Source organism: Plasmodium gallinaceum, assembly GCF_900005855.1.
Source record: "Plasmodium gallinaceum strain 8A genome assembly, contig: PGAL8A_v1_32, whole genome shotgun sequence".
NCBI classification, from domain to species: Eukaryota; Apicomplexa; class Aconoidasida; order Haemosporida; family Plasmodiidae; genus Plasmodium; species Plasmodium gallinaceum.
In genome coordinates this window covers 464,406-479,735 of record NW_021628338.1, presented here as the reverse complement: position 1 = coordinate 479,735, position 15,330 = coordinate 464,406, and the positions used below count along the sequence as shown (strand labels likewise).

The 15,330-nt window shown below is 17.1% G+C and overlaps 6 protein-coding genes across 6 annotated transcripts; 1 reads left to right on the top strand and 5 right to left on the bottom strand.

The window, feature by feature from the left end:
• Positions 1-400: 400 nt before the first annotated feature.
• On the top strand, positions 401-610 carry PGAL8A_00048300 (DNA-directed RNA polymerase 2 8.2 kDa polypeptide, putative; the record flags this gene model as incomplete). Its single annotated transcript, XM_028674498.1, has 1 exon — positions 401-610. The coding sequence occupies one exon, from the start codon at positions 401-403 to the stop codon at positions 608-610; it is 210 nt and encodes a 69-aa protein (XP_028530845.1).
• Positions 611-1,000: 390 nt separating this feature from the next.
• PGAL8A_00048200 (conserved Plasmodium protein, unknown function) lies at positions 1,001-1,312 on the bottom strand (the record flags this gene model as incomplete). Its single annotated transcript, XM_028674497.1, has 1 exon — positions 1,001-1,312. One exon carries the CDS (start codon positions 1,310-1,312, stop codon positions 1,001-1,003), a length of 312 nt encoding a protein of 103 aa, XP_028530844.1.
• Positions 1,313-2,825: 1,513 nt separating this feature from the next.
• PGAL8A_00048100 (cytoskeleton associated protein, putative) lies at positions 2,826-5,620 on the bottom strand (the record flags this gene model as incomplete). The annotated part of the gene is made up of 3 exons (XM_028674496.1): positions 2,826-2,924; positions 3,122-3,324; positions 3,526-5,620. The coding sequence occupies 3 exons, from the start codon at positions 5,618-5,620 to the stop codon at positions 2,826-2,828; spliced, it is 2,397 nt and encodes a 798-aa protein (XP_028530843.1).
• A 778-nt stretch (positions 5,621-6,398) lies between these two features.
• Positions 6,399-7,178, bottom strand: PGAL8A_00048000 (ribosomal protein S8e, putative; the record flags this gene model as incomplete). The annotated part of the gene is made up of 1 exon (XM_028674495.1): positions 6,399-7,178. One exon carries the CDS (start codon positions 7,176-7,178, stop codon positions 6,399-6,401), a length of 780 nt encoding a protein of 259 aa, XP_028530842.1.
• Positions 7,179-7,995: 817 nt separating this feature from the next.
• On the bottom strand, positions 7,996-11,583 carry PGAL8A_00047900 (RAP protein, putative; the record flags this gene model as incomplete). The annotated part of the gene is made up of 3 exons (XM_028674494.1): positions 7,996-8,071; positions 8,173-8,232; positions 8,360-11,583. 3 exons carry the CDS (start codon positions 11,581-11,583, stop codon positions 7,996-7,998), a joined length of 3,360 nt encoding a protein of 1,119 aa, XP_028530841.1.
• A 1,263-nt stretch (positions 11,584-12,846) lies between these two features.
• Positions 12,847-15,012, bottom strand: PGAL8A_00047800 (E3 ubiquitin-protein ligase, putative; the record flags this gene model as incomplete). Its single annotated transcript, XM_028674493.1, has 1 exon — positions 12,847-15,012. The coding sequence occupies one exon, from the start codon at positions 15,010-15,012 to the stop codon at positions 12,847-12,849; it is 2,166 nt and encodes a 721-aa protein (XP_028530840.1).
• Between the last annotated feature and the right edge of the window lie 318 nt (positions 15,013-15,330).

Sequence of the window (15,330 nt, the reverse complement as noted above, 5' to 3'; positions counted from 1 at the left end):
TAAAAAAAAAAAAAAAAAAAAAAAAAAAAAATAATATATATTTTCTAATTTTTTTATTTAATAAACTCGGTAAATCAGAATAAATTTAAATAAATTTGATTAATCATATGAATATATTTATATATATCTATATATATATTTTTTTTTTTCTTTGAAAATATAAATTTAATCTTAAATATATTTACACTAATATAAATATAATTTTCAAAATAATAAGATAAATTGATAATTATTTTTAAAAAAATGAAATAAATACATGCTATAAAAAATCCATTTAAAAAGATTTTTAAAAATTAATATTTTTACATTTTTAATTAACAATATTAATTCTTTTATCTTATTTTTTCTTTTTTTTTTTTTTTTTTTTGCTTAAATTATTAATATTTGTAAATAGAAGAAAATGATAATACCAGTTCGTTGTTTTACTTGTGGTAAATTAATTGGTAACTTATGGAATATTTATGAAAAAAAATTAGAAGAAGGTATATCAAAGTCTGATGCATTAGATGAATTAAATTTATACAGATATTGTTGTAGAAGGATGATATTAACTCACGCTGATATGATGGACAAATTATTATCATATAATATATATGAAAGAAAATTATAGTTATCTTATAATTTATTATTTTAATATTATTTAAAAAAAAAAAAAAAAAAAATATTATAAATTTTTTTCAGAAAAAAATAATATTTAGTATTATAATTAAAATTAAATGAAATATTATGCATCAAAAATTTCATTAAAAAACAAAAAAATAAAATAATGTTTAATTGAGGGAAGAAAGGGTAATTATGTAATAAAAATATAAAAATTATTAGTCAATGATATCATTCATAAAAAATTTTTTTAATAAAAATATAATGTAAAAAATTAAATAAATATTTATATATATATATATATATATATATATATATATATATATAATACATAATAAAACAGTAGTATATTTTTTATGTTTATTATAAAACTAAGATTTTTTTTATTTTTCTTTTGCATTCAATCAATATAATTAACGTCTATATCTATGAATTGGAACTTTTCTTTAATTATGTCTATAATTGATAGAGGATCAAGCATAACGTTATTATTATAAGTTAATTTAATTTGATTATATGGCTTTTGTAATTTTTTAGATAACATTAATTTTAAATAACCAACTTCTATACTGGCTTTTTCATACATAACTTCTGTGTTACCACAAGGTAGATGAAAATTTATTTGAATGTGATTTTCAACTTCTATTTTTTTTTCTTTTTCTATATTTTCACCTTTTAATGGAAAAACAATACCTTTGGAAAATTCATCCATTTGTGCCACTATTATTATATTAACTTCTTTTTCTATATTTATTTTTATTTTTTTTTTTTTTCTTAAAAAAAATTGAAACTTTTTTTTTTTTCTGTTGTAAATTTTTTATCTTTTCTAATCGTTAAAAATATTATATATTTATATGTATATTATGCTTTTATAAATATTAAGATTAACTTGTATGAATATTCTTTTTTTTTTTTTTTTTTTTTTAAACTTAAATTAATTATATATATATAAATTTTTCAAAAATGATTTTAAAATAATATTTTATATATTTTTTTTGAAATATTTGATATTATTGTATAACAATAAACAATTAAAACGATAACTCTTAAATTGTGTACTTTTATAAATTAACAATTATTTATTTTTTTTTTTTTTTTTTCCATTATTTTTTCATTTCGTTAATAAAAACAATATGAACTATTCAAATACATTATTTTTATTATGTATAGTCTTAATGAAATGATATCATATTTATTAGTATAATTTTTTTTTCTTTTTTAAACTTATTTCACTAAATTGTTATAAAATTTTACACAATTTTGCATAATTTTCCAAAATATTTCATCTAATTTTTTTGTATTTTTATTTCAATATAACTATTTTGAATAATTAATGAATTATTTATACATTTGTAAGTTTAGGAATTTTTAATGTGCATTAATAAATTTATCTTTTTTTTTTTAAAATATGAACAATTATAAACATTTAAATATTTTTCACTTTATCTAAGAATTATATATATATAGAAAGATAGACACTTGAGTTCTGAGTAATTTATTCTAAAATGATTTAAGTCTTTTTTCTATTTTTTTTTTTTTTTTTTTGTAACAAAAATATATTGAAAACTTAGAAATGTTCTCCAAAAAGTTATTATTTTCAAAAATTTTGCCATTCAAAAAATTAGTTACTATATTTTTATATTCTCTATTATAGCTGAAAATTTTTTTTTTCTCTTTTAAAAAAATAAAAAAACTCAGTTTTTCTTGTTACCTCCGTTTTTAATTCATAAAAAGATAATTATTTAATATCGATACTATTTGTAATTACATACACTTAAAAAAAATTATTTTATAAAAAAGTATAATTAAAAAAATAAATAAATTTTTTTAATTTAAAAAAAAAGAAATTTTTCTTTTGTAACTTTTAATATTTGAAAGAAGTGTATTAGAAAAAATTTAATTAGATGTTTAAAACAATAGAATTACTAAAATGAAAACTAAAAGACAATTTTCTAGGATTATTATGAATTCTTTATTTTCATTATTTTATTAATTATTAACTTTAAAAAAAAAAAAAAAAAATTAAATAAAATAAAATAATAATTCTATGTATATGGAATATATAAGATAATTTAATAAAAAAAAAAAAAAAAAAAGCTATAAGATATAAAGATGATAACATATAAGAACAAATTTTAATGGTTTTAAATTAAAGTTTTAAGTGTATTTATTAATTTTATTATTTTTTTTTAATATCAAATCTTATTAAGAAATTACTTCAAATATTATTCTTCCATTTTTATTTTTATTTTTGAATCGTTTTCAATACCATATGTATATAGACTCGCATTTGTATCAAAAATTTCTATACATAAAGGAGAATTCTAAAAAAGCAAAAAAAAAAAAAAAATAAAAATAGAAAGCTAATAATAAAGATATTAATAAAGATATTATAATTCTAATACTAATGAAAATTTAATTAGAACTTTTAATAATTATATGCTAAAGTCTATATCTATATTTTTTATTTTATTATTTTTTATTTTATTATTTTTTATTTTTATATATCTTTTTAATTTACCTCGTCAGTGTAAAATAATTGCAATTTAGACAAAGGAATTGAATATAATCTTGAACATAAATATTTTAAATCTTTTATGTTCATATATTTATTAACTTTTTTTTTTATAATATTATATTTTTGAGAATTTAGAAATTCAGGAATAATTGTAATATTAATTAAGTTGTTTTGTATACACTTTTTCATTTCATTATTAATCTCACCTATAAAAAAAAATAAAATAAAATAAAAATGTACAAATGAAGAATTTTATATAACAATTCTTTTATTTTAAAAAAAAATAAAATATAATTATAATAAATTTAAATAGTTATAAATTTTTATGAATATAAAAAATATAAAAACAAATATAGGTTTTATTACAAATTCGTAAATATATATTAAAATTATTTTATTTTGTTAACCTTGTGTTGCTTCATAATGTATTTTTTCTAATCTACTACTATGTCTCCTATTTAATACCATTTCGTTAAATATTTTTGCAACTGAATCTTTTTGATATAAAGATATAAAAAATCTCTCTGAGTTTATCCTTTCGTTTTTGTTTATAGAACTATGATTTAAAATTTTTAACTTTGGTAAAATAGATATATAGATATATCTCATGTTATTTTTTTCTTTAAAATTATTTTTTTTATTTTGAATTTTTAATATTTCTAAATCATAAAAAATGTAAAATAAATCTCTTAAAGTTTCATAATTTTTTATTTCATTATTATCGAATAAAAATTCTTTTAGATTATTAAATTTTGTATTAATAAATTCAAATTTATCTAAATAATTATCTTCTATTTTATTATTTTCATCTTGACATATATTATATGCTATATCTATTAACTTATTATTATCACTATATTTATTATTATTTAAATATATAGATTGAAGAGAACTTACTTTATAAACAAAATAAAATAACTCTTCATAATCATATAAATAATTATCATTTAGTACAATTTTTCTTAAATTTTTAAATAGATCAGTACTATAATAAAATATCCTTTCATCATTATTAGTAAAGACGTCTATTTTATTATTACTGATATTATAATTTAAATATTTTTTCTCACAAAAATTTTCGTTTATTTCATTAAAATCTTTTTTTTGATCATTGAATTCAACTTTGTTATTTTCTTTTATATTTTCACTTTCATAAAAATTTGTTCTCTTTAATTGACCAACTTTATTTATGTCAAAATTGCTTTTATTTAGATAAATAATATCGTGCTTCATTTCAGTATTATAAAATGTTCTTTCATTTACATTTTCATTTAAATCTCTTAGCACATCATAGTAGTGCTTTTTCGTATTAGTATTAAATAATTTATTATATGTTTTGTTGGTTAAATATTTATATAAAATGCAATTTTTAGTTATTTTTAAATTTTTTATTTTTATGTTTGTTAGATAATTCTTTTTTAAGCTTAGAACTTCTAAATTTGGAAAAATAAAGGATAAAATTAAAATGTCATTCCATTCAATAAGGGTGTTATCTAAACACACTTCTTTTATTTGTTCAAAATAAATTAAATCATCATCCTTATCGTCATTATCATTATTATTGTTGTTACATTTTTTGTCATTGTTATCAATATTATAATTATTTGATAAATTTTTAACAAATATAGAATCTAAAGAAATGTTCATGAATTTATTGTCTGATATATTAATATAAGATAATTTACTTGCAATATTAATTATTTTAAAAATATCAATCCATCTACTAAAAAGATTACCACATAATGATAAACTCTGTAAATTGTTAAAAAGTAAATTATTAATAATTCCACATTCGTATATTAAATATTTATTTAATGTTATGTTTTCAAGTTGAGAATAATTCTTAAAATAATTCATAATCTTTTTTTCACCAGATAAAATAATTTTTTTTTTTTTTTTTGTAAGATAATCTTCAATAGATAAATCTAGTTCAGGATAGTAATTATATCTAAATTTTAAGGCTTGAATGAAAGTGATTCCTACATAAACATTTTCAATGGATAAAAAAGAACATCGTGTTAAATCTTTATATCTATTTAAAATTTCTTCATTATATTTATTATTAGTATTAATATCAGAATTTAATTTATAATAATATAATTTCGTTTTTTCTTTTTTCAAAAAATCTACAGGTAAAAAATAATAGTGATCTTTATAATTACCCATGTTTTTTCCACACAATTTTTTGCTCCATTCAATACCGTAAAATATTTTATTAGGGAATTGATTATTTAGATTTCCCATATATCTGATTGTTCCTATTTTTATTTTAATATCCTGATTGAATAAATACATTTTCAAATTCTTATCCACATTTTCTTCATCTGATTCATTTTGTATTATATTTTCATGATTATTTATTTTATCATAATTGCAACTATTTCCTTCTTCATTTGCATTTCTGTCTTCTTTTTTTTTATTTTTTTCATCTACAGAAAAATCACAAGTAAAAATTCTTTTCCCAATAAATAATTCCTTCTTATTGTTAAACAGATCTTTCATTTTATATTATTTATGCATATTTGTAAAAGAGAAAATAAATATGCTAATAAGAATTTTTATTACTGTGTATAATAATATTAATAATGGATGAATTTAATTATTAATTATTACCCATTTATTTTTTTTACTAATAATATTTAAACATATTATTAATTCTTATAGCTACATTATATATATATATATATATATATATATATATATATATATATATATATATATATATTTGTGCATATAAAAACATTCAAATAATATGTAAAAAATTAGAGATATTTAAAAAAAAAAAAAAAAATAAATATTCTATTTTAAAATAAACAAAGAAAAATAGAAAAAACATATTTATATTTTTTTTTATTTTCTTCTATTTTTACTAATCATTATCATTTCCTTATGAGTATTTATGGTGTTTTTTTTTTTTTTTTTTTTTTTGGGTAAATACCATTTTCACATATATTTAACTCTCATATATAAAAAATGAATAAATAATAATTAAGGAATATTTTAAGTTATTCAAACACATTATGTAAAGTTTAATTAAAACAGTTTTATAATAATTGCTTAAAAAAAAAAAAAAAAAATTCACATATATAGATAAACTATTATATATCAAAAATATTTTCATTAAAAAAAATGAGAGATTACAAGAAAAAAAAATGTAAATACACATTGATATATTATAAAAAATATTTTATAATATATAAACGTATAGAGAAAAGAAAAAAGAAAGGAATAAATTTAAAAAAGTAAAATAAAAAAAAAAAAAAAAAAAAAAAAAGGAATTTTAAACAAGTAGAGAAGCATTTATGCAGCCATCTAGTTCAGGATTGTTAGTAACTTGTGCAAATTTTGCCCATATTACTTTTCCTGATTGTGTTACTAAGCCTAATTCACTTACATTAACTTCTATTATTGTTCCTTTTGTTATAATTCCTAAATTAGTGTATAAATTTGATTGAGGATTAACTTTAACACTAATTATATCTAATGAAAATGTTGCTTTTAACTCGCTGTGATATACATTAGCTTTTTTAAATCGTAAACTACTTGGTCTTATATATCTTTCAAACTTTGGATTTTTTCTAGTGAAGTCATTACCAACAAATGATATTTTATCAATTAATCTTTTCCATGTTTTTTTTCTTCTTTTTCCTGATTTTACAACTCTTAACATTTCAGCTTCATTAAGTGCTTGTATTTTAGGTATAGGTAGTTGCCATTTTCCTGCCTTATTTTTTCTTTTTTGTTTAATTAAGTTAGTTAAAATTTGAGTATGTTTAATTTGATTTCTATCTAATAAATATGAAGGTAATCCATTTTCATCACGAATTTTCTCAACACTTTTTACATCTTTTAGTTCATGTGATTTTATAGTTTTTTTAAGATTTATTTTTTCTGTATATCTTTTCTTATTATAAATTTTTGCTTTTATTCCTCTTAATTTTTTTGCTTTCAAGGATTCTTTATGTACTTTTCTTGCTTCTTTTTTTCTTAACTTTTCAAAGTAATCAAATCTATATCCATATCTTTTTCTATGTAATTCAATATAATCATTTTGTGGCATCTTTACAGAAATAAAATAAAAAAATTAAAATAAAAAGAAAATGATATTATTTTGTATTGTTTTTCTAAGAGCATTTAAATTGAATATAAAAAAAAAAATTTACATCATTTTTTATTTTTTCTTATTAATAATTTTTTATAGTTTTACAATAATATTTTTATAAAATTTGTAGAAAGAAAAAATTTAAGCAGCTTTTATAATTTTTTTTATAAACTTTTTTATTCTTATTATACTTTAAAAAATTTATTATAGTAACAGTTTAAAATTATTTAAAAAAATATAATATAATTTCTCCTTATAAATTTGAACTTTTTTTATTAATTATGCCAACAGTATTTTTTTTTACATTGGAAAAAATTTTAAATGTCAACTATATGTTTATCTTCTATGAATGCGCAAAATAATTTTTTAAATCTATATAAGTATTATCTTATATTTTAAATAATTTAAAAATAACATTTAAACATAATTTAAAAAAAAAAAATAAAAATATAATAAAATATAGTAAATGAACATCAAAAAAAAAAAAAAAAATAAAATAAAATAAACCATATGCTTTTGAATAACATGCTTTTTTGGTTAAAATATATAACTTTTTACCTTTTATGGCAAAAATAAAAATGTATATTTAAATCATAATGAACAAAAAATTTTTTAATTTTTATTTTGTCAACAAAATATTGAAATATAATATAATAAATTTATATGAATTAAAAAAAGATATTTATGAAAAATGTTAAAAAAAATTTAAACCAAAAAAAAAAAAAAAAAAAAAAAAAAAGAATAAAAAATGAAAAAGAAAAAATATCAAAAATTTTTAATTATTAAAAAAACTTTTCAGTTTATCAGGTAGCATCTTTAAAATATAGTTTTCCTTTCTTATTTTACTAAACCTGCAAGAGAAAATTATTAATTAAAATAAATTGAAATATCTTATATTTATATATCTTAGTATATTTTGTATGTCTATATATTTTTAATGAATTATAAATACCATGGTTTAATTTCCCAAAATGGAAATGAAATTACTTGCCAATTATCATTTTCTAATAATCTGAAAATTTAAAAAAAGGAAAAATGTTAAAGTATAATTTATTTTACGAATAGTAATTAAAATACAAAAATAATTTTTTTTTTTTTTTTTTTTACTCTATATTATTTATTTTATTTTTTTTTATAACCTTTTTTTGAATATTGTTTTGGTATTAAGTAATGGCAAATTATTGTTTAATGATTTTGTTTTATAATGAAAGGGGCCATTTATTTCTATAGCTATATTTTTGAAAAAAGGAAAATTTTTGTTAATTTTTTTAAAATCTTCATATAATATAGCAATATCTATTAAAATTCCATTAGACGTTTTATATTCAACATGACAAGGAATATTAAAATCTTTTTGTATAATGTCAGCTATCTCATAATGTAAAGAAGAAGAATTATATGAAGATATTTTCATATTATTTAAATAAATATCTTTTAATAACTGTACAATTTTTATGTCAAAACGAAAGGATTTGTGCTCATTATTTTTTTTATAAATTTTTTTCATTATTTCTACATCTAAATTATCTTCCAAAGAATTATTAATATACATATTATAAGATAGATATGACTGATATAATTTACATAGCATAATCTCAATTGGAGTATTAATAGTATTATCCTTTGTATAAGCATAATAAGAATTGTTAAAATATATATTATTTCTATATATATTTAATACATCTTCATTTAAATTTTTAAAAAATGGTAAATTGTAAACAAAATTAAATAGCTCTTTATTTACAAAATTTAAAGCTGACATATATCTAATTATATCTACTAACTCTATAGGAGTATAATTATTTATATTTTTTAATATCATTTTAGAAATAAAATAGATCATTAAAATCTTTATATTTTCAATATTGCTATTTTTGGAATATCTTAGAAAATTTTCATTTTCTTGCATATTCATATTTCTTTCAATTTTTTGTTCATTATCTAATTCCTTATTGATGGTATTTTCATTCATAATAGGACATAAGTTATTTGTTAAATATAAAGATTTTATTAACTTTAATATCAAGCTTTTATTACTATAATTTAATAAATGAAGATTCTTAAAAATTAATATATATAAATTATTTTGTAGTTTAAAAGAATCATATTCTAATTCAGCAATACTATAAAAGGATAAAATCAATTCTTCTAAAGATAAATCATTTATATTTTTCATAATTTCTGAAACAATTATATTTAAAATTTTTAAATTTGTATATGGAAACTTTGACAAAATATATAAAACGTATACATAGAAATTAATTCTACTATATTCATCTTTTTTGTTATGCAAATTTTCTTTAATTATCTTATTTTCAATGAAGTCTATTTTATCTTTTGTCTTGTCTTCTGCAGAAAATTTTTGCATTTCTTCATTTTTATTAATTTGTTTTAAATCATCTAAAGAATTATTTAAATTAGAATAATTCGCTGTGTGATAAATAGAATAATCAAAATTTTTTAAATGATAGGGTAATAAATTATTATTAGATTCATTATTTTTTTTTTTTAAAATTTTTTCCATATTATTATAAATATCGTTTATATTTATTTCTTCATATAGGGAAATTACACTTTCATTTATTTTAATTTTGTTAGGGACTCCTTTATCAATTGTTAAATTGTCTTTATTCCTTCTTTTAACTGTATCATTATTACTCTTACAGTGGAAATCTATTCCATTATTTTTAAATAATTCACTATTGTATTCACTTTGAGTATTAACTTTTCCTTCGTTATTACTATTGTTGTTATACTCATTATTGTTATTATTCATATTAATCTTATCATTATTATTACTTTTATTCTCTTCATTAGAGTAATTATAAATGTGTTCTTCTCCCATATTATTATCCATATTTTTTTCTTTGTTATCACATTCATTTGTAACAGGAATATCCTTTTGATAATTTTGTTTAATGTTATTTTCTTCATGTATAAAAGTTTCATTATTTTTTTGAAAATATTTCAAAAGATATTTAGAAAAATTTAAAAATAGAGATTTAATATATATTTTTTTTATAAGACATAAATAAACTGCTTCACATAAATTGTATATATCAAACTTATCAATAAAGTAAACAATATAAAAATATATATATTTAAATATATTAGTATGGTCATATTTTAAGATATAAAAAGATTTTAAAATTGTAATAATATCTTTAATATTAATGTATGGAATAAATTCATAAATCTTTTTGCTTTTATCATAGGATGTTAATTTCTCATTGCCTGTAAATATTTTATAAATTATTTTCAAATGTTTATTAATAGAACCTACAACTCTTTGAAAATTTCTATTTTTTATAATATAATTTAATCTTTTTCTTTCCTCTTTTACTTTTAATAAGCTATCATCATCATCATCTGCATCTTCATTTCCCAGAGAAAGGAAATTATCATTTGATAGATTTTCATTTTTTATATTTTTAAAAAAATCATTTTTTTTTTCATATATCATACTACTTTTTAATTTTTTTTCATACAAATAGCTACTAGCAAACTTATAGAGAGAAAAAACACTCATTGTAATATTTAAATAATTATATGGATAAGTATCAAAAACAAATAATATGTCATCTATGTTATCCTTTTTATATATCCCATTATATATTTTATCAACATTATCATTCAGTAATTCATTATTTTTTTTAAGTATATAATTCCAATTAATTATTTTATTAGTTCTTTTTCTTATAATATTTAAATTTTCTTTTGGGCATAGCCACTTTTCCTCATCTATTAACTCTCTAATACTTTTACTATTTTTTTTTAATAATATGTATTCATTGACCAAATCATATTCTTTACTCTTATCTAAACAATCATTATTATTATTTATATCTTTGCTAGTCTGATTACTATTTAATTCCTTTAAATAATGGCTTTCATTTTCTTTGTATTCAAAATTTTCGTCTTCTTTAAAGTCAATTTCATGATTATCACTATTTTTTTGTAAATCTGTATCATCGCTATTTTTTATAAACAATATATGAGTACCTTTTTTTTTTAACTGTATTTTGTTTTCTCCAAATTTTATAAATAATGGTTTTATAAAATAATTCCTTTTATTAAATGTTTCCAAAAATAGAGTTCTACTATTATAATTTCTATTTTTAATATGATAATAAAAACTATTTCTTTTTTTTGAAAAACTACAATTTATGGCATTTTGATGGAATGGTAATTTATTTTTATTTTGAAACCTTTTGCTAATATATATGAAGTCTGATATTTTATAATTTTGTTTACAAACACTTTTTATACCAATTGAATGGACATCATTCACGTGTAAAATTAAAATTCCTATAATGTATATAAAGTTTATTGTTAGTAATAAAATATTAAAGAAAAAAATCATTATAATTTTTCATCTCAATACAAATAAAAGAAATATCTTCTAAATTCAATATTCTGAATTCTTAGTTTTTTTTTTTTTTTTTTTTTTTCTTTTAAATCAAAAACTGATACATCATTTTTTGTTTTCCAGCTATTTTATGTTGTGCTTCGCTTTTTTTAACACCAAATATTTGAGTATTTCTGTTTTTTTTTTTTTTTTTTTCACTTTATTTTTTCACATTTATTTATTACTTCTTTTTTTTTTTTTTTAAATTACTACAAAATGAATGAAATTGTATTACCTATACTAGTATTCTTTAAAAAATTTTAAAAATATTATTATAACATAAATTAAACGTCTACATGAAATATATTAAAAAAAAATAAAATAAAATAAAAATAAAAATACTTCAATGTATATGTAAATATTAAGTGAAAAATTCATTTTACTAATAAAAAAGAAAAAAAAAAAAAGGAAAAAGAGTTATTCTTAGTATAAGAGAAAGGAATATGATATATATCTTTTAATACAAATAAAAATTATTTTTAAGTAGAATTTCTTTTTTATAGGTAATATTTCTAATTTTATTTTTGAATTATCTATTACAGAAATAACGTTTTTAATTTTTATTTAAAGAAAAAAAAAAAAAAAAAAAAAATAATTTTTAAATTAAAATATATAAAATTTATAGGATATTTCTGGAATATTTATAAATATTGTAGCTCTAATGAAAGATATGAATGAATTCATTAAATAATTATATTACTTATTTAAACATTTTTATTTTTAAAATTATTCTTTAGAGCATCTTATAATTTTTTTTTATGTCAATGAACATTTACCATGGTGTTTTATATTTATAAATATTAGACTCAACATAATTATAATATTTTTTTCTATCTTCATTAATTACATAAAATTTATTTTAAGTTCTAATTTTAATTTCAAAAGTATGTAAGGTAAAGAAAAAAAAAAATTTATATATATATATATGTGTGCATATAAATTTTTTCTTTTTCTCGTCATAATTTTATTTGAAAATTGTAAAAATATAAAGGAAAATTTTATATAATTATGTATTAGTTATAAAAATATGAACATTATAAAAAAAAAAAAAAAAAAAGTAAAAAAATAATATAATATAATTAATACTTTAAAGTGAATTGCCATATTTAAAATTCTTCTTATTTTTATTTCAAAACTACAAAATAAATAAAAGATAAAAAAAAAAACATGTATGTGTTAATCATATTATTTTGTGTACATATATATATGATATATGTTTTATTCTTCAAAGGCCCATGGATTTGTCTTTAAAAAATGTTCTGTAGCTTCTTTGATTGCATAATTTGGGATTACTTCACGAATTGAAAATTGTTCTCGGCTAACTGGATCAAAAGAACCATTATGCTTGACATGTTCATGTAAAAATATTTTATCGTATGTCATTCCACTAGGAGTTATGACTGGTTCATTCATTAAACACATAGATATTTTACAGCACAAATAATCCGGTACTTGTTTTTTTTGAAAAGATTCCAGTATTTCTTTAAATAAACTTTCTGTTTGTTGAATTCTTAAATTTTTTTCATCTTCAGTTATATACCCAATTTGATTTAACAAATGTATTTTATCTATTAAAAAGGATTGCAATTCTGTGTATGCTAACTGTTTATTTTGTTCATCCCGTAAATATATCAATTTTTTCGCTTGTAAAATATATCTATTTATTTCACTTTCATTCGAATCCTTTAAATAACTTGATAATGTCTTAGCCTTCGTCAGTTTTTTTAACCCTTCTTCTAAACTATTTAAATGTAATAATGTTAGTCCTAGAATAAAATGAGCTTTAACTGATTCTTCTTCTAAATTTAATGCCTGTCTTGCATCAATATTTGCTAATTTCCATAGCTTCTGTTTTTTATAGCATAATGCTCTATTAGTGTAATAGACATGATTCGTATTATCATACTGTATTGCTTTTGTATAATAATCAATAGCTGATTCAAAATAGCCTAATTTATAACTTTGATTACCTAGTACTTTATATTTTTCCGCTTCTCTTTTTCTTTCTTCAGGATTTAATACTTCCATATTAATATTTGGATTTTTTTTTTCTTTTTCATCCATTTGATTATCACTCTGTTCATTCACATCTTTTCCTTTTTTAATTTGTTTATTAAGATTTTCACTATTCATACTATTTTTGTTACTATTTAATGAATTTGAGTTTTCATCATGTGCATAATAATTGAGATTCTTATTAGTTTCATTGTAATCCCAATTACTGTTTGATGCATAGTTTCTTTTGTTACCTGAATTTTTATTAAGAATGTTGTAATTTACATTATAATTAGTTTCACAGTTATTTGTATTATTATTAATATTATTATTATTATTATTGTTATTAGAATGGCTTGAATTAGCAGTTATATCATTTTGATTATTAGGTGAACTCTGAAAGTTGTTTATTAAATTACTAGAGGAATTCAAATTATTTTCTTTGTCATTAGAATTATAATATTCACTATTTTTATTTTCATTTCTTAAAATAAAATTATTACTACTGCTAATATTCAAATCATTATTATCATTATTATTAAAATTGCTATTGCGAGTATTATTACTGTTATTGTTACCATTTCTTTTATTATTATTATTACTATTATTTCCACAACTATTTCGAATGGTTTTATTTTTTTTTTTACATTTATGTTTTACCTTCGGATTATCAGTTGAAAAAGGATCTGATGAAATAAAAGAAGAAATGGATGATGAAGAAACAGATGAAGATGAAGAAGAAGAAGATGCATTCGTCTTATAAAAATTATTATTATTATTATTATCATCATCATCATTGTTATTATTACTGTTATTATTATTATTATTATTATTATTATTATTATTATTATTAGTTTTATCGTTGTTAAAATCATTATTATTACTATTATTAGTATTATTATTATTACTATTATTATTGTTGTTATAATTATTATTTTGATTATTTCCTTTGTTAGTATTTTCGCTGTTCTTATCTTTTACATCGTTATTACCATTGTATCTCATTTTATTACTTAAATTTGCACTTATATTCTTAAACTTAAATTTGTTCCATGCTTCACAAAAATCTAAATATGATGCAGGTTTATTATTTGTGTAAGAATTATTTATTGAACTATTTGAATTATTCATATTATAACTTTGATTAGATTCTCTATTGTTATAATTTAATGATAAATTTTTATTGACATTTATATTTGATGAATTCATTTCTTTTTCATTTGTTAAATTAATATTATCAAAATCATTTATTTTATAGTCATCAAAATTAGAATTTTTACTAATGTTGCTATTATCGTCATTTTTCATAAAATTATTAAAATTGTTTGATAAATAATTAATATTCCAATTTTTTAAAAAACTTTTTTTTTTATTTTCTTTGTTTTCCATTAGTGTTAAAGATTTTATCAAATTTTTTTGGTGAAATGATTGATTTTTTAATGTATTTGCATTACAATTTTTATTGATTCTGTAATTGTTATTTAAAATATTCTTAATCTTTTTATTTATAAAATTATTGTATTCTTGAAATCTTTTGTTACTGTTTTTCTTAATATTATATTGATTATTTAAATTTTCTATTTTATTATTTATGGTTTCTGATTTATTATTCATTATTAAATCAGTTTTTTTTTTCTTTTTTCTTTTTTCTTTTTTCTTTTTTCTTTTTTCTTTTTCTTTTTTTTTTTTTTTTTTTTTTTTTTTTTG